At 38.0% G+C, this 16989-nt stretch overlaps 2 protein-coding genes across 3 annotated transcripts; one reads left to right on the top strand and one right to left on the bottom strand.

The window, feature by feature from the left end:
- The first annotated feature begins 5715 nt into the window (after nt 1-5715).
- On the top strand, nt 5716-11415 carry LOC134430642 (uncharacterized). Of its 2 annotated transcripts, none has more exons than XM_063178460.1 (6): nt 5716-5807; nt 7294-7427; nt 8255-8392; nt 9601-9772; nt 10487-10574; nt 10727-11415. In XM_063178460.1, the coding sequence occupies exons 2-6, from the start codon at nt 7332-7334 to the stop codon at nt 10956-10958; spliced, it is 726 nt and encodes a 241-aa protein (XP_063034530.1). In that variant the 5' UTR covers nt 5716-5807; nt 7294-7331; the 3' UTR covers nt 10959-11415. The 2 variants fall into 2 exon arrangements, with proteins under 2 accessions (XP_063034530.1, XP_063034529.1); XM_063178459.1 differs by having other exon boundaries at nt 10484-10574.
- A 1535-nt stretch (nt 11416-12950) lies between these two features.
- BTG4 (BTG anti-proliferation factor 4) lies at nt 12951-16339 on the bottom strand. The gene is made up of 4 exons (XM_063178473.1): nt 16167-16339; nt 15167-15304; nt 14054-14249; nt 12951-13118 (listed from the first exon to the last, which is right to left on the bottom strand). Exons 1-4 carry the CDS (start codon nt 16337-16339, stop codon nt 12951-12953), a joined length of 675 nt encoding a protein of 224 aa, XP_063034543.1.
- Between the last annotated feature and the right edge of the window lie 650 nt (nt 16340-16989).

Here is a 16989-nt window from a genome sequence, read left to right as displayed (position 1 = left end):
TTCCTCTGCAGGGAAAGGATTTTTAGGGGTTTATAACCCTGACCCTCAATTAATTCAGGACCTCCTGGTGCAGGATGAGGATTCAGCAGTTCGGGAAATGAATCCTCCCTCAGCAGCAGCGCCAGGTGAGATCTCCTGCAAAGCTTCTCAATTTGGGTTTAACAAAAGTATTTTAAAATTATTATATTTTAATTTTGTCCTGTGCACACAGCCCCTGCACTAGCCTGCAGGGAACAGCAGCTAATTCCCTCAGAAAATGCCAAAAAAAGCAGAATTCAATGTACCCATGCTGCTCCGGAGCTCCTGCTGGGGCTTATACACATATATTATTTACTATTTATTTTAAAGTATTTAGAAATGTCTCTATTTTTAATTTTTATATTTTAATTTTTATATTTTAAAATACTTTTATTATGCACACAACATAAGGTATATAAAACTAAATATTTTTATTATATAGAAAGTTAAGTTTGCATATATATAGGTTTCTATAGATATAGTTTTATATATATAAACTATATATATAAACTATATATATAACTATATGTATATAGTTATATATATAAACTATATATATATAAGTACATGTAATTTATATATATATAATTATATATAGTATATAAATATATATAAAACTATATTTATATATAAAACTATATATCATTTTTATGTATATATAATTAAATATTTTATATATAAAATTAAATTTACATATATATAGGTTTTTTATATATGTCATTTTATATATAATATGTATACAAAACTATATTTAAATATAGATATATAACTATATGTAATTTTTATGTATATATAATTATATATAGTTTATAAATATATATGAAAAACTATATAACTATATATAATTTTATATATATAATTAAATATTATTATATGTAAAATTAAATTTACATATATAGGTTTGATATATATAGTTATATGTATTATAGCTATATATATATAACTATATGTAATTTTTATGTATATATAATTATATATAGTATATGAATATATATAAAACTATATTTATATATATAACTATGTATACTTTTTATGTATATATAACTAAATATTATTATATATAAAATTAAATTCCCACATATATATTGGGTTTTTAATATATATAGTCATGTCTTTATTTATACATATATTATTTATTTACGAGTATTTAAAAATATATTTTTTTTAATTTTATATTTTTATTTTAATGTTTTTAAAATTTATATATTTTATATATTTATTCATATATTTTATTTATTTATTTATATTCTAAATTGATGTCATTTTATTCATTTACAAATACATTTATGAGTACAAAAAGGGATTTCTGTTTCCTGAGGCTGCTCTGTGCTCCCCCAGGTCCCCCCAGCCCCGAGGAGTGCAGGGAGCAAATCCTGAGCCCCCCGAATTCCACATCCCAGCCGCCGTTTTTGGGCATCCTGAACCCCATCGCCTGCATCAGCAGCAGCGTCACCCTGCTGTTCCTCATCACCCCGGAGCATTTCCCCGTTTATGATGTGTGAGTACAGCCAGAGCACGAAATTCTGCACAGAAATCCACACAATTCCACACCAGCCCCCAGAAACTGCACATTTTCCTTTACCATGTGTGAGTACAGCCAGAGCATGAAATTCTGCACACAAATCCACACAATTCCACACCAGCCACCAGAAATCCTGCACATTTTCCTTTACCATGTGTGAGTACAGTCAGAAATACAGGAATTTCACACCAGCCACCAGAAACTCTGCTCCTTTTCCTTTATGATGATGTGAGTACAGCCAGAGCATGAAATTCTGCACAAAAATCCACACAATTCCACACCAGCCTCCAGAAATTCTGCATTTTCCTTTATCATGTGTGAGTACAGCCAGAAATACAGGAATTTCACACCAGCCACCAGAAATCCTGCACATTTTCCTTTATGATGTGTGAGTACAGCCAGAGCATAAAATTCTGCACAAAAATCCACTCAATTCTACATCAGCCACCAGAAATTCTGCACCTTATTCCAAAAGAGAATTGAAAGGAAACACAACAAGGAACAGGAAAATTCTCATTTTTAAACATAATTCTGTGTATTTTTCACAGAGGGCTGTGTACAGTAGGAAACACAGTGTTTAAATAATTAGAAATTCACAGTTACTTATTCCTCATTAAGAAATTCACATTTATTTATTCCTCATCACCCCAGAGCATTTCCTCCCTTTATGATGTGTGAGTACAGCCAAAACCATAAAACATCTCAGCTCATTTTATGTCAGCCATTAATTTATACATGGAACAACAAATGGAATTTGTACATGGAATAAAAAATTGAGTTTACACATGGAATCATAAATTGAATTTATACCTGGAACAACAAATGGAATTTATACTGGAATGGTGAATTGAAATAATACTGGGATGGTGAATTGAATTTACACATGGAATAACAAATTGAATTTACACACGGAATGGTGAATTGAATTTACACATGGAATAACAAATTGAATTTACACACGGAATGGTGAATTGAATTTATACATTTACACATGTAATAACAACCCTGAATTTATAAATCTCCACCCATTTATCAGATTTATTTTATTAAAATAATACAAATAACAGGATTTTTTTTTTTTTTTTGTATTTTCCCTCCTAGAGACAACCTGTTCAACACAAATGCAGAGTTTGACTGGGGAGATTTCCGGATGCTGAGGGAGGAAATCAGAGAAATTCCCCGAAATTCCCAGAAATTCCTCCTGTTCCTTTTCCAGTTCCAGGCCCCCGGCACCTACGTGCTCCAGCTGAGCAGCAACAAGCACAAGAGGATGGTCAGCACCCAGAAAATCCTGATTTTTATTTATAATCCCCCAAATTATAAATTATAATTGTCATTTATAAAGTTGTACGTGGAATTAGAAAGCACAGAAAGCATTTTATGGTCCAGGTGAAAGATTGGAAGCTGCAGAAATAGCAGTGAGCATCTTTTTGTAGCAGAGAAATAAATGGGAGAAATGAATAAATTCCTGCAAATTGGATAAGGTAAGGGCAAAAAAAATTAATTTAAATGATTATAAATATGAATTTATGTTTTCAAACAGTACCTCAGTGGGGGGGACACAAAACCTTAACTGGATTTCTGGCTTTGTACCCAGAAAATCTTAATATTTTATTTAAAATTGCCCTCTTGGAAGTTTGGAAGCTGCAAAAACAACAGTGAGCATCTTTTTATTGGGGAAAATGGGGCAATTCATGCAAATTGGACAGTGTAAGTGCCAAAAATGAATTTAAATAATTCTAAATATAATTTTGTGTCTCCATGCAGTACCTGAGGGTGATGCCATTGCGGGGGACACAAAGCCTAACTGGATTTCTGGCTTTTCACTCAGAAAATCTAAATTTTTTATGTATAATTTCCCTTTTGTAGAAGAATTTTGTGCTCCAGATGAGAGTTGAGAAGCTGCACAAGCAGCAGCAAGCACGGAATAAATGGGAGGAATGAAGAAATTCCTGCAAGTTGGACAGCGCAAAGTGCAATTTAAATAATAATAACAAATCTAATTTTGTGTCTTCGTGCAGTACGTGAGGGTGATGCCATTGGGGGGGACACAAAGCCTAACTGGATTTCTGGATTTGTAGCCAGAAAATCTGAATTTTTTTATTTATAATTTCCCTCTTGGAGAAGAACTTCATGCTCCAGATGAGAGTTTAGAAGCTGCACAAGCAGCAGTGAGCATGGAATAAATGGGAGGAATGAAGAAATTCCTGCAGGTTGGACAGCGCAAAGTGCAAATTTAAATAACAATAAATCCAATTTTGTGTCTCCATGCAGTACATGAGGATGATGCCATTGGGGGGGACACACATCCTAACTCGATTTCTGGCTTTTCACTCAGAAAATCTAAAATTTTATTCATAATTTCCCTCTTGTAGGAGAATTTTGTGCTCCAGATGAGAGTTTAGAAGCTGCACAAGCAGCAGTGAGCATGGAATAAGTGGGAGGAATGAAGAAATTCCCGCAGGTTGGACAGCGCAAGCGCAAACACGAATTTCAATAACATTAAATCTAATTTTGTGTCGCCATGCAGTACGTGAGGGTGATGCCATTGGGGGACACACTCGATTTCTGGCTTTTCACTCAGAAAATCTAAATTTTTTATTTATAATTCCCCTCTTGGAGAAGAACTTCATGCTCCAGATGAGAGTTTAGGGACTGCAAAAACAGCCTGAAACAAATGGGAGATCGTTTCTGTCAGGGGAAAACGGGGCAATCCCTGCAGGTTGGACAGGCGCCAGAAGCGAATTTAAACAATAATCACGAACGCAATTTTGTGTCTCCTGCAGGTGGTGCGGGCGCTGCCCGCGGGCGCTCGGTGCCCGCAGGAGGGGCCGTTCCTGCCCTGCCGGCCCCGGTTCGCGGTGCCCGCGGGCATCGCCCGGGCCCGGCGGCTGCGGCTGCGCCCGGGGCGGGCGGCGCTGGGGGCGGCGGCCGCGGGGCTGGGGCTGCTGCTGGGGGGCGGCCTGGCCATGGCGGTGAGTGCGGGAACGGCGATAACTCCTGGAGTCGTGTTAATAATTCCTCTTAATCGCTCAGAGGGTCTTGGTCAATTTTAGCTTGAGTTTTTGTGCCTTTTATGTTCATTTTTTGGGTGATTTTATTTTGAATTTTTGTCAATTTTGTTTCGAATTTTTGTCAATTTTATTTTGAATTTTTGTGCCTGTTATTTTCTTTTTTTTTTTTGGTGATTTGATTTTGAATTTTTGCCAATTTTGTTTTGAATTTTTGTCAATTTTATTTCGAATTTTTTCAATTTTATTTCGAATTTTTTTGCCTTTTATTTCTAATTTTTTCCAATTTTATTTTGAATTTTTATCAATTTTATTTTGAATTTTTGTGCCTTTTATTTCGAATTTTTCTGATTTTTATTCGAATTTTTGCGACTTTTATTTTGAATTTTTGTTAGTTTTCATTCGAATGTTGGTGGCTTTGAGATCGATTTTTTGTTAATTTTGTTTTGTATTTTTGTGATTCTCATTTTAAAAATTTTATGTTAATATTTTTATAATAATAAATAAATAATGGAATTTTTTGTGATTTTTAGTTTGAATTTTTTGTGATTTTTATTTCGAATTTTTGTGATTTTATTTTGCATTTTTGTGCCTTTTATTGTAATGTTTTTTACAATAATAAATAATTGAATTTTTGTGACTTTAATTTTGTGACTTTTAGTTTGAATGTTATATGTTATATGTTATATATGTTATATCTTATATCTTATATGTTATATATGTTATATGTAATATATGTTATATCTTATATATGTTATATGTTATATCTTATATATGTTATATGTTATATCTTATATATGTTATATGTTATATGTTATATGTAATATATGTTATATTAAATTTTAATTATATTTTTAATAACTTTATTTTGAATGTTGCGCATTTTAGTTTGAATTTTGCGAAACTGAGTTCTGTGAATTTTATTTTGAATGCTGCGGGGCTTTTTATTCAGAACATTTTGAATTTTATCTTGAATTTTGGTGACGCACATTTTGAATTTTTGTGAATTTTAGTTTGAGCTGTGTGACTTTTAATTTATTTAAATTTTTTTTAGGGATTTTTTTAGTTTATTTGACTTTGGTTGATGGAATTTCATTTGCGTTTGCAGCGGCTGTGCCGGGGGCCGGGCTGGGCCCCGCGGGCTCTCCCCGGCCCCGCGTTCCGCCGGCGGCAGCTCCGCTCCAGCCTGGCCGGATTTCCCTGCTCGGTTCCGGCCGTGCTTTCTGTGAGGAAACCCTGCGGGGCTGCGGGGACAGGTCAGGCAGCAAAAACCCTAAAAGATGAAAAAAAATCCTAAAAAAAAAAAAACCCAAAAAATCCCTTTAAAAAAAAAAAACCCAAAAAATCCCTAAAAACCCCCAGAAATTCCCTTTAAAAAACCCCCAAAAAATCCCTAAAAACGCCCAAAAAATCCCTTTAAAAAAAAAACCAAAAATCCCTTTAAAAAACCCCCAAAAAAATCCCTTTAAAAAACCCCCCAAAAGCTCCCTAAACCCCCCCCACCCAAAAAAAGCCCTAAACCCCCCAAAATCCCTAAAAGCCCCCTAAAAAACCCCTAAAACCTCCCCCCCAAAAAATCCCTAACCCCCCCAAAAAAAAACCCTAAAACCCCCCCAAAAATCCCTTTAAAAATATCCCAAAAAATCCCTTTAAAAAAACCCCAAAAAATCCCTTTAAAAAACCCCCAAAAGCTCCCTAAACCCCCCCACCCAAAAAAAAGCCCTAAACCCCCCCAAAATCCCTAAAAGCCCCCTAAAAAACCCCTAAAACCTCCCCCCAAAAAATCCCTAACCCCCCCCCAAAAAAAAACCCTAAAACCCCCCCAAAAGATCCCTAAAAACCCCCTAAAACCTCCCCCCCAAAAAAACCCCAAAAGATCCCTTAACCCCCCCTAAAAAATTCCTTAAACCCCCAAAAAGATCCCTAAAAACCCCCCAAAAAGATCCCTAAAAACCCCCCCAAAAAACCCCTAAACCCTCCCCCAAAAAATCCCTAAACCCCCCCCAAAAAAAAAAACTAAAAACCCCCAAAAAGATCCCTGAAAACCCCCCAGAAAGATCCCTAAAAAACCCCCCCAAAAAAAACCCTAAACCCCCTCCAAAAAGAACCTAAAACCCCCCAAAAATATCCCTTTAAAAACCCCCAAAAAATCCCCAACCGCCCCCCAAAAAAAACCCTAAAAACCCCTAAAAACATCCCTAAACCCCCCCAAAAAGATCTCTAAACCCCCCCTAAAAAAATCCCTAAAACCCCCAAAAAGATCTCTAACCCCCCCCCAAAAAATCCCTTAACCCCCCCTAAAAAAATCCCTAAAACCCAAAAAAAAACCCTAAACCCCCCAAAAAAATCCTAAAAAAACCCAAAAATCCCTAAAAAACCCAAAAAAAATAAAAACCCCAAAACACCCCTGAAAACCAATCACAACCTAAAAGGCCTAAAAGCCAAAAAAAAAAATCCTAAAACCCCAAAAACCCTAAAAACCAAAAAAAAAACCCTAAAACCCCTAAAAACCCCAAACCCCCTAAAACCCTTAAAAACCCTAAAAAATCCTAAAACACAAAAAAATCCCCAAAATCCCCAAACCCAGGGGGTTCTGCACGGACTGGAACCCAAATTCTGAGTTCAGGCTGCTGAATTCAGCATTTTGTGTTCAGAACTACCCTAAAACTAATAAAAGATAAATAAAATTAATAGAAAGTAATTAAATTAATGAATCAAAATTAATGAAATTCCTATTTCCAGCCTGTTGCCCCAGGAGGGGGCAGCCCTGGGAGGAACAAATGGACCTGGAGGATTTTAACACCAAAATTTTCTTTGAGCTGCTGCTCAGGCAATCCCAATCTGTCACCACCACCCTGGGCCACTTCAAAGAAGAGGTAAAAATTCTTATTTTAAATAAAAATTAAATTTATCAATAATTAATTAATTTTTTGCTGCTGCTTTTCATGTAGAAAAACATAAAATTCAGTATTTTTTTCTATTTCTGTGTAGAATCTTTATTTCAATTTCCATCTCTTTAAATAAACCTGTCCTCATTTTTATTTTCTAAAAGTGGGAAGAAGAGTTTTAAGATAAAATATTTTGATTTTTCTTGAATTTTTTTCTCTTGGTATTGAACTGACAATTTTTGGAAAGTGAATTCAGCTTCCAGCTTTGACTTTTTATCTATAAAATGAAAAATATTGAATTTTCTGCACTGAAGAGCTGCAGGTTAAGCTGAGGAGAGATGAATTAATCACTGGATGAGTAGGTTATTTAAGTTTTATTATTTAAATTTTATAGTAATCATTTTTTTAATTTTTATTTAAATTTTATTGTAAATATATTCATTTTGCTGCTGAAATCAATAGGAGAGCATTTCACAGCCCAAATCTGAGTCCACCTGTGGCACTTTGGGAAATCCAGGTGAGGTTTTAAAGACAATAGAGGGAGCTGGATCACAGTGAGCATTTGTAAATAAATAATAAAGAAATAATTTTATTATTAAAAATTACATAGAAATAATTAAATAATAAATAATGTGGAAAAATCATCATTCCCCAAGCTGACATTGATGTATTTATACCAAAAATTGTCCCCAGTTTGGGGTTTAGTAAAAAAGGAAAATTTCACCAGCTCCAAATTATCCTTCACTCCTAAAATCAGTTTTTAATTGAATTTATTTATTCATTTTTATTTCTTTTCTTTTTGTTTCGTGCCTCAGGTGAGAGCTGTGTATCACAGGGCGATGAATGAAATCTCCTTGCTGAAGAACCTTTGGCTGAAGGCTCTGAGCACCCCAGCAAAGGGGGAGGAAGAGGAGGAGGAGGAGGAGGAAGAGAGCACAGAGGCCCAAGAGCAGGTAGAGCTCAGCAGGAGTTGGAGGTGGAATAAATGGAATTTTACATGGAATAACATTTAATTTATACATGGAATAAATTGAATTTATACATGGAATAAATTGAATCTATACATGGAATAAATTGAATTTAAATATGGAATAACAAGCCGAATTTACACATGGAATGGTGAATTCAATTTATACATGAAATAACAAAAAAATTGAATTCACACATGGAATGGTGAATTAAATTTACACATGAAATAAAAAAAAGTTGAATTTACACATGGAATAACAAGTTGAATATTTACACATGGAATTACAAATGGAATTGATACATGGACCAGTAAATTGAATTTTACATGGAATAACAGCTTGAATTTATACAGGGAATAAATTGAATTTATACATGGAATGGTGAGTTGAATTTATACATGGAATAACAAGTTGAATTTACATGTGGAATAGTGAATTAAATTTATACATGGAATAACAAAAAAAAAATTAATTTATACATGGAATGGTGAGTTGAAATTATACATGGAAAAATAAACTGAATTTACACACGGAATAACAAATTGAATTTACCCATGGAATGGTGAATTGAATGTATATATGGAATAACAAATTGAATTTATACATAGAATGGTGATTTATATTTATACATGCAAAGGTGAATTGAAATTATACATGCAATAACAAATAGAATTTACACATGAAATGGTGAATTAACTTTACACATGGAATAAATTGCATTCCCTTCTAGAAACTTCAGGCACAGCCACGTAAAATGTCACTGTTAGTGCAGGAGATATTTAATATTTTATAAGGTGCAAAACATTGTCCATAAACAAGAGGTGACACCCAAAACCTGCAAAATAACAAAAACTTTACGTGAGAAAGGCGTTAAACATAAGGCAATATTCAAATCATATTTGCAATATTCGAATAATAACTTGGAGGGTGAAAAAAATCTGAGAGTTTGGAACAACAACCACTGGAAAAGGCTTTGAAATTGCTGCAGGGTTCATTTGGTTTGGGACAAATCTGTAATTTAAGTTTTACACGAAAAGGCAGGGGATGCCAGGAGGTTTAATTGATAATTTAAAAGATTATAAATATTATAATATTTTAATAAATTTAAATAATATAAATATCATAAATAATGTTTTTATAAATGTAAAAGGTTGTAAAAGATTATAAACCAGAGCGCCCCTGTGCTGTTCCAGGTGCCTCTGTCGGGGTCCCCTCGGGCATTTGGGAGCCCCAGGTTTCGTGGCATCAGTGAAATCCCAAATGATCCACGGGAATTCATCCCCCAAAAACTGATCCCGCTGCTCCAGTCCGTGCTCCAGCTGCTGCAGGAAAACAGAAAATTCAATTTATCACCCGAGAGCCCAGGTAAGACAGAGAGAAAAGCACTTCCACTCCCCTTTATTTTATTCCTTTATTATTTCAGCTTAAAACCCACAAGGTTCTCCCACAAATCAGATTTTGGTCCCGTTTTGTTGAGGATCTCCTTGGGCTTGATGAGCAAATTAAATTGGGGAAAATTCACCCCAGTTTGGGGTGGGATGAGCTCGCAGCATCCCCTCTGCAGGGTAAATAAAAACTGAAATAATTCTGACTTTTCTTTCTTTTCCCACCACCATTTCACCTTGCCTACAAAATTCCCCGTGCCAGAAATATTTACTCAAAAACCACAGTGAGAGAGGGATTGTTTAATAAAAGAACATTTCTGGGTTTCCATACCTCCTTTATGATTAGATTCTCTAAGAAAAGTAAAATTTTAGTGCTGCTCACCAGCTCTAAATGCCACTTTTCCACACTTTGATGATGATTGGTTTCTCTAAGAAAAGGAAAGTTTTAGACATTTCCTTCATTCTCTTTATAATAATTCACAGTGCATCAACAGGGATTCATTGAAAAAGATTAAAATAAATATGAGAAATGCTCAAAAAAATAAATAAAATATATAATGTACACTCAATAAAATAAAAGTGTTTTATCCACTCATATTGCAGTGTTGCTTCTGGGACAAAAAGAAAAGCAATTTTTTTGCAGTAAATAATCTAATTAAATTAATTAATTTAAATTCTGCTGTTCTTGCAGCAGAATCACACAACAAGTGGCTGATGAAGAAAAACCAGAATTTCCTTCACGTCCTGAGCAGTGGAAGGCACAGCCTTGCGCAGAGGGCACAGTGAGCAGAATTTCCCATTATTTACTGTTTAATCTCATTATTTCGCTACCTTGTACAGTGAAATTTGCCTTTCATCCTGTGAGGATGAAACTTTAATACATGCTGCCATTTCTTCTCTCCCCATTTAAATTTCTCCCTGGTATTTTTTTTAGCCCTGGAGAGGAAATTGTCAATTCCTTGTCCCCTTCAGAGCTGGAGGACAAAGTGGATGCTCTGACCCAGGAGCTGCTGCAGATCGCAGAGGATGAGGAGCAGTTCTTAAACAGCAAAGGCAACGAGGATTTGCTCTCTTATTACCTGGAAATCACCAGCCTGGAGAAGGAGAGCTTGGCGAAACAAATAAATGCTTTGGAAGAGGAAATAGCCCAGGGCAGGAAGGTGTGAGGCTCCAAACTCCCTGTGAGAGCTGGAATGAAGGATGTGGGACTCCAGCAAGCTCCTCAAAATGCAGTTTATTATAAAATTGAGTTTATTATAAAATGCAGTTTACCCCAAAATGCAGTTTACTGTATCCAAGGTGTCACAGCAGTCCAGGGTGACAGAGCTGTGCCCACAGCTGTCAGCTCCAGCTGCAGGCAGGCCTGGAGAGCCCAAGTTTAGGTTAAAAATCTATATAAAATAATATAAATATAAAAGAATCCTATACCTCTCTTTTGGTTACAAATTCATTATATACTTCTCTTTTGGTCACAGTGCATTATTTACTTTTCTTTGCTGAGCATCTTCATACATTAGAACCAATCTATCCCTTAACTTTTATCTCTAGCCTATCACAACTGCTGTAATTTCCATATTCATGTCACTGTTCTCCAGTCACTCATAGTTTGTACATTACAGTTTAAGCCAGAAGTTGTTTTTCAGTTTTCTTGCAATAGAAAATTCTTTTTTGGACCTGCCACCTTTGCTGCCTTGTTTGCCTGTGCTATCTTTGTGTTTGGTAAAAACATCTTCTCGTTTGGGGTGGGTTTATCCTTTGCTCTAAGCCATAAAAACCCTTCTGACCAACACGCCCTTTGCCTCCTTGGTTATCCAGTGAGACTGGCTCAGCAATTCTTTTCTTCTGTATCAAAACTTGCTTTTATTTCTGTTCCTTCTTCAGAGTCTCCATTCAAAAAATCTTTCTGCTAGGCATAAATATCTGTGAGACTTTCTTGTCAAACTTTCATCCTTCCCAACACTGCAACCCAAAGGAAATCTCTATTTTTGCCTGAATTCCAGTGTGTCCAACCCAAAGGAAATCTCCATTTCTGCTGAATTCCAGTGTGTTTCTCCTCTCCTTCCCAAAGGCTCACTAAATCAGGAGGCAGAGCAGTGCAGGGATTGAAGTGACACGACTTTGGCTGCAGGAAATGGCATTTCTGGCCACATCCAAGTGCTGAGAAGAAATATTGCTGCAAAAGCCCCGACTCAGAGTTTCCAGGAACAGGAGCAGAAAATAGAACCACTCAATTCCTGGTGTGAAATAAATTATTCTTTCAACTAATGCATCACTCCATGAGGTGCTCTGAGGCCCCTGCAGCTGAGAGCTGCAGTTTTCTGATTTTATGACACAGCAAAAACTGCAGATGCGGTTACTTGGGTTAATTATAGCTGTTTAATTATACTTAAAGTGCAAGAAATTAATATTTTCCACCATTGAAGCAACTTCTGAAGTCACTTTATTCAGCTCTGTGCCACCACCCACCCAGGAATGCCCTGTCCAGGCCATTCCTGCTCTTCAACCTGGGGAACCCATCTGTCCTCCCAAATTCCAGAGCCAAACCCCAAAACATGAAATATTCACTATTTCCCAATATCAGCTCAGCCTCCAGTGTAGATAAACAAGTGAGGGAAGAGCAAAGTCACTCAAAACCCTTTTTTTTTACCCCTATAAATATAAAACTCATGGGGGCACAGCAGAATTTAAATATTTTTGTGAGTTATTTAATACCCCAGACACTTCTGCTGGTGATATTTAGGTCTTGGCTCCCGACACCTCTGCCAGGAGGAAGCAAAGTGTTTTTCAAAGCAGCTCGGGGGTGTTTTATCCTCCTTCACCTGCTGGTGTTTCCACCAAAAAAGCTCCTGAACACCCTTCAAGGCACCACCAGCAGCTGGCTTTGATAAAAAAACATCAGCAGATTTATTGATTTATGTATTTCCTTTTTAACTCACAAGCAGAGCATCGCATTACATCTTCAATCTTATGTTAACATCAGTTAAAAACATTTAAAACCCTGGAGGGGGGAAAAAACCAAAAAATCCCCCAAAAATATTCACAAATACAGAGTCAGAGCCAGGGATCAGACAGGAAGTGCTGTTTTTATGAGGTTTTGCAGTGCCAGCCTTCGCCCCCTCACAAAATCAGGGCTCCAAAGTCCCCGGGGAGCCCGGGCTCTACCTCTTGGTGTTGATCCAGTGGTACCTGTCCACCCGGGGGCCAGCGAAGGTGGCCGTGGGTCTGTAGCTCCTGTAGCCCCTGTGCTGGCCAAGGTGGGAGCCCTCGGCCACGTGGGGCTTCCTGTGCAGGTACTGCCACCAGGGAGCCGGGCAGAAGTCACCGAACTGGGCGGCAAAAATGGGGAAAAGCAAGGTTAAAGTGTGCTGGGGAAGGAGGGGGAGCAGCCAGGACACCCCAGTCCCACCCTGCGCCTTCCTGAGGAAGCTGGGCCGTCATTGCTGCCTGCTCCCAAAGCTCATCCCACCCCAGAGCACCAATGGGGCTGGGAAAACCCTCCAAGGACAAGCCCAGCTGTGCCCACGTGCCACAAATTGTAAACCCTTCCAGGTGACACCATCACGGCTGGTCCCCATGGAACAATTCAGTTCTTCAAACAGCTCATACACTGCTTATCCCAAAGTTCATCCCACCCACAGCACCACTGAGGCTGGGAAAGCCTTCCAAGGACAAGCTCAGCTGTCCCCTAAGCTGTGTCCCCAAGGGCCACATCCTTTAAGCACATCCTCCAGGTGACACCATCAGGGCTGGTCATCACCCCATGGAAAAAATTCCATGCTTCAAACAGTTCATACACTGCTCATCCCACCCACAGCACCATGAGGCTGGGAAAGCCTTCCAAGGACAAACCCAGCTGTGCCCTAAGCTGTGTCCCCAAGTGCCACATCCTTTAAACCCCTCCAGGGATGGTGACTCCATCAGGACTGGTCACCACCCCAGGGAACAATTCCATTCTTCAAACAGTTAATACACATGGAGTGGTATAATGAGAATTAATTAGAAAGAAATAGGGCCACAACTCCCAAACTTTGTTTCACAAGCATCGACAAGTGCGACACTTAAAACCAACTTTTATGGGACAGTGACACCACCTGCCAGGGCTGGAAAACCCTTCCAGGGATGAAATCACACCTGAACCTCCCCTGGAGCAGCCCAGGGCTGTTTGCTCCCATCCCGTCCCTGGGAGAAGAGCTGACCCCACCTGCCAGAGCCCCTCTGGAGGGATTTGAGGGTGAGGAGCTCCCGCAGAGCCCCGGCTCACCTGGTAGATGCTGTTGGGGTTGCTGACGGTGGGGATGGCTCTGGGCTCCCTGCTGAAGCTCTCCTCGTCCGAGGAGCTGCTGGAGTGATAGTCCAGGGCTGCCCTGCCCACGGCCAGGCTGATCTGCTGCGGCAGCTCGGGGTTCTCCTCGCCACCAAAGTGTGCCACGGTGAAGGGCCGGCTCCTCTCGCCGTACCTGCAAGGGCTCACCTGAGCGAGCTGGCACTGACAAAGGCACTGCTGAAAAATCCCTTGGCCAGGATTTTCCTCCTGGGAGGCTGAGAAGCCTCAGAGCAAAAACAATTATCTGATTGCTTCTCCTGTGTTTTGCTGCTTTGGAATGCGTTTGAAGATCGTTTCATTAGTTTTTACTGTGAGTTGTTTTAACTCAATGGCCAACCAGTGCCAGGCTGTGTCAAGACTGGAGAGAGTCATTTGTTATCATCTTTTTAGCATTCTGTAAGTATCCTGCGCTCTTTAGTATAGTTTAGTATTTAATATAATTCAATATATAACATGTATTTATATATATATTTTATATACTAAATATATTTAATAGATACCTATATATTATATAGAACACATATTATATAACACCTACAATATATGAAGTATATATTAAATACATATTTATACATATATATTTTATGTATATATTACATATACATATAATATACATATTATATACACATATATACTATATACCCATATATACTATGTATAATATAATTTAATATATAATATATATTTAATAAATAATATATCATCTAATGTAACAGTGTGCTATACTATATATTATATACTTTATGCATTTTTATATTTATATTATTATAAATACATAAAAATGTGTTGTAGCTATATATTTATATATTATATATCATATAATTTAATATATGCTATATTACATTATAGTATAGCATGCTATATGCTGTACACTATACTATATTATAGTATACTATATATAGCATATAGTATACTATAAATATTATAGCATACTGTAATTTAATAGAGTATAATCCAGTATTATTAAATAACAAATTAGCTTTCTGAGAACACCGAGTCGGGCCCATCGTTCCCCACAAGCCCAGCACCGAGGCATGCCCTGGAGCTCACCTGCAGCACACCTGGAAGGGATCCACCCACAGCGTCATCTCCTCGGGCAGCCCCAGCAGCTCGAAGGCCACGTCGCTCTGCGCGCACGCCTGCTCCAGCAGCGGCTCCCGGGCCCGCTGCCTGTTGATCCTGATGCACCTGGGGACAGCGCAGGTGTCACTGGGGGTGCCACTGCAGCCCTGCAGGGTCTAATCGCGCAGAGCACGCCCAAAAGCTCAGTAAGTTGTCCCAGCACTTTTAGCTTGTTGATGCAGGCTCTCACTCGGAGCCCCAAACGGAAATTCGGCCTCACAAGCTGATTTATCAGCCCAAACAGAATTTGATTTTAGCTCTCATCAATGAGGCAAGTCCCTGCTTTGAGTGTTTAAAACAAAACCGTCCCAAAAGTCACTGTAAGACCACCTGAATTCTGCATCCGAGGAGTCAGGGGCTACCTGAGGTGAAAGTCTTACGATAAGTGTCTCAGTCCTCTACTCCCACATCTAGAGGTAAAAAACCCATTTCCACCTCAGTTCTCTGATCCCGCATTTACAGGTTAAAAAAAAAAAAAAAAATTCCACCTCAGTTTTCCACCTCTAATCACACATTCACAGGTAAAAAATATTCCCACCTCAGTTTTCTAATCACATGCTTACAGGTAAAAAAAAAAAAAAATTCCACCTCAACTCTCTAATGCCACGTTTACAGGTAAAATAAAAGATTTCCACCTCAGTTTTACACCTCTAATCACACATTTACAGGTTAAAAAAAAACCAAAGTAATTTTCACCAATTCATTAATTTTTCCTTCAAGCTTAAGGGCTATCCTGGTGGTTCCCTCTGCATTATTTATTTCACTTTGAGGCCTCTTGGATGCCAACCTGAGCCCCTCTCACCTGAAGGCCCGGCCTCGGGAGGGGTCATTAATTTTTCCTTCAAGCTTAAGGGGTATCCTGGTGGTTCCCTCTGCATTATTTATTTCACTTTGAGGCCTCCTGGATGCCAACCTGAGCCCCTCTCACCTGAAGGCCTGGCCTCGGGAGGGGTTGTCCAGGTACCAGTGATTTTTGTACTTCTCAAACAGCAGCGTGGTCAGCTTGGCTGCAAACTTCTCCATTTTGTGCTTGCTCAGCCTGTCCTCCCTCTTCACCAGCTTGGTGATGAAGAAAACCGTGGCAGCAATTTCATCTTTCATCTTCAGTTGGAGCACAGGAGGTGCTGGAGCAGGGATGGAACAGCACAGCAGAGATTTAATAACATTAAGGCACAATCAGCTTCCAAAAACTGATGCTGCAAAATCCACACAAGCCAGGAGAGAAAAGCCTGACTGCCAAGCAGAGATTTAAATTTAGTTTGGGATATTAAAATTGCTCTAATGCATTACTAGAAGGTACCTACACTAAGCAAGTTAAGAGAGAATAGAGAAAAAGAGTTTAAGACATAAAACTTCTTATTTGTCATATATATTACAAGCAGTAGACTTTACTAGAGAGAGCTTTTAATGTAAAAAAGACCAAAAATATCACCTTTTCACAGCAGAGAAAAACTGATGCAAAATCAGTTCAAAACTGGTGCAAAATCCACACAAGCCAGGATAGAACGGGCCTGGGTAAGCCTGAGCGCCAAACAGAGGATTAAATTTAGTTTGGGATATTAAAACCACTCTAATGCATTACTAGAAGATACCTGCACTAAGCAAATCGAGAAAATCAAAAAAGAATTTAAGATACAGTAGTTCTTATTTGTCACATACATTACAAGCAGCAGGTCTTACAATTAGAGAGCTTTTAATGTAAAAAAAAACACCAAAAATATCACCTTTTCACAGCAGAGACAGTAGAAACT

This window comes from Melospiza melodia, chromosome 29, assembly GCF_035770615.1.
Source record: "Melospiza melodia melodia isolate bMelMel2 chromosome 29, bMelMel2.pri, whole genome shotgun sequence".
Lineage (NCBI taxonomy): Eukaryota > Metazoa > Chordata > Aves > Passeriformes > Passerellidae > Melospiza > Melospiza melodia.
Note: the sequence above shows the minus strand (reverse complement) of the source record. Positions and strands in the feature narration are given on the sequence as shown.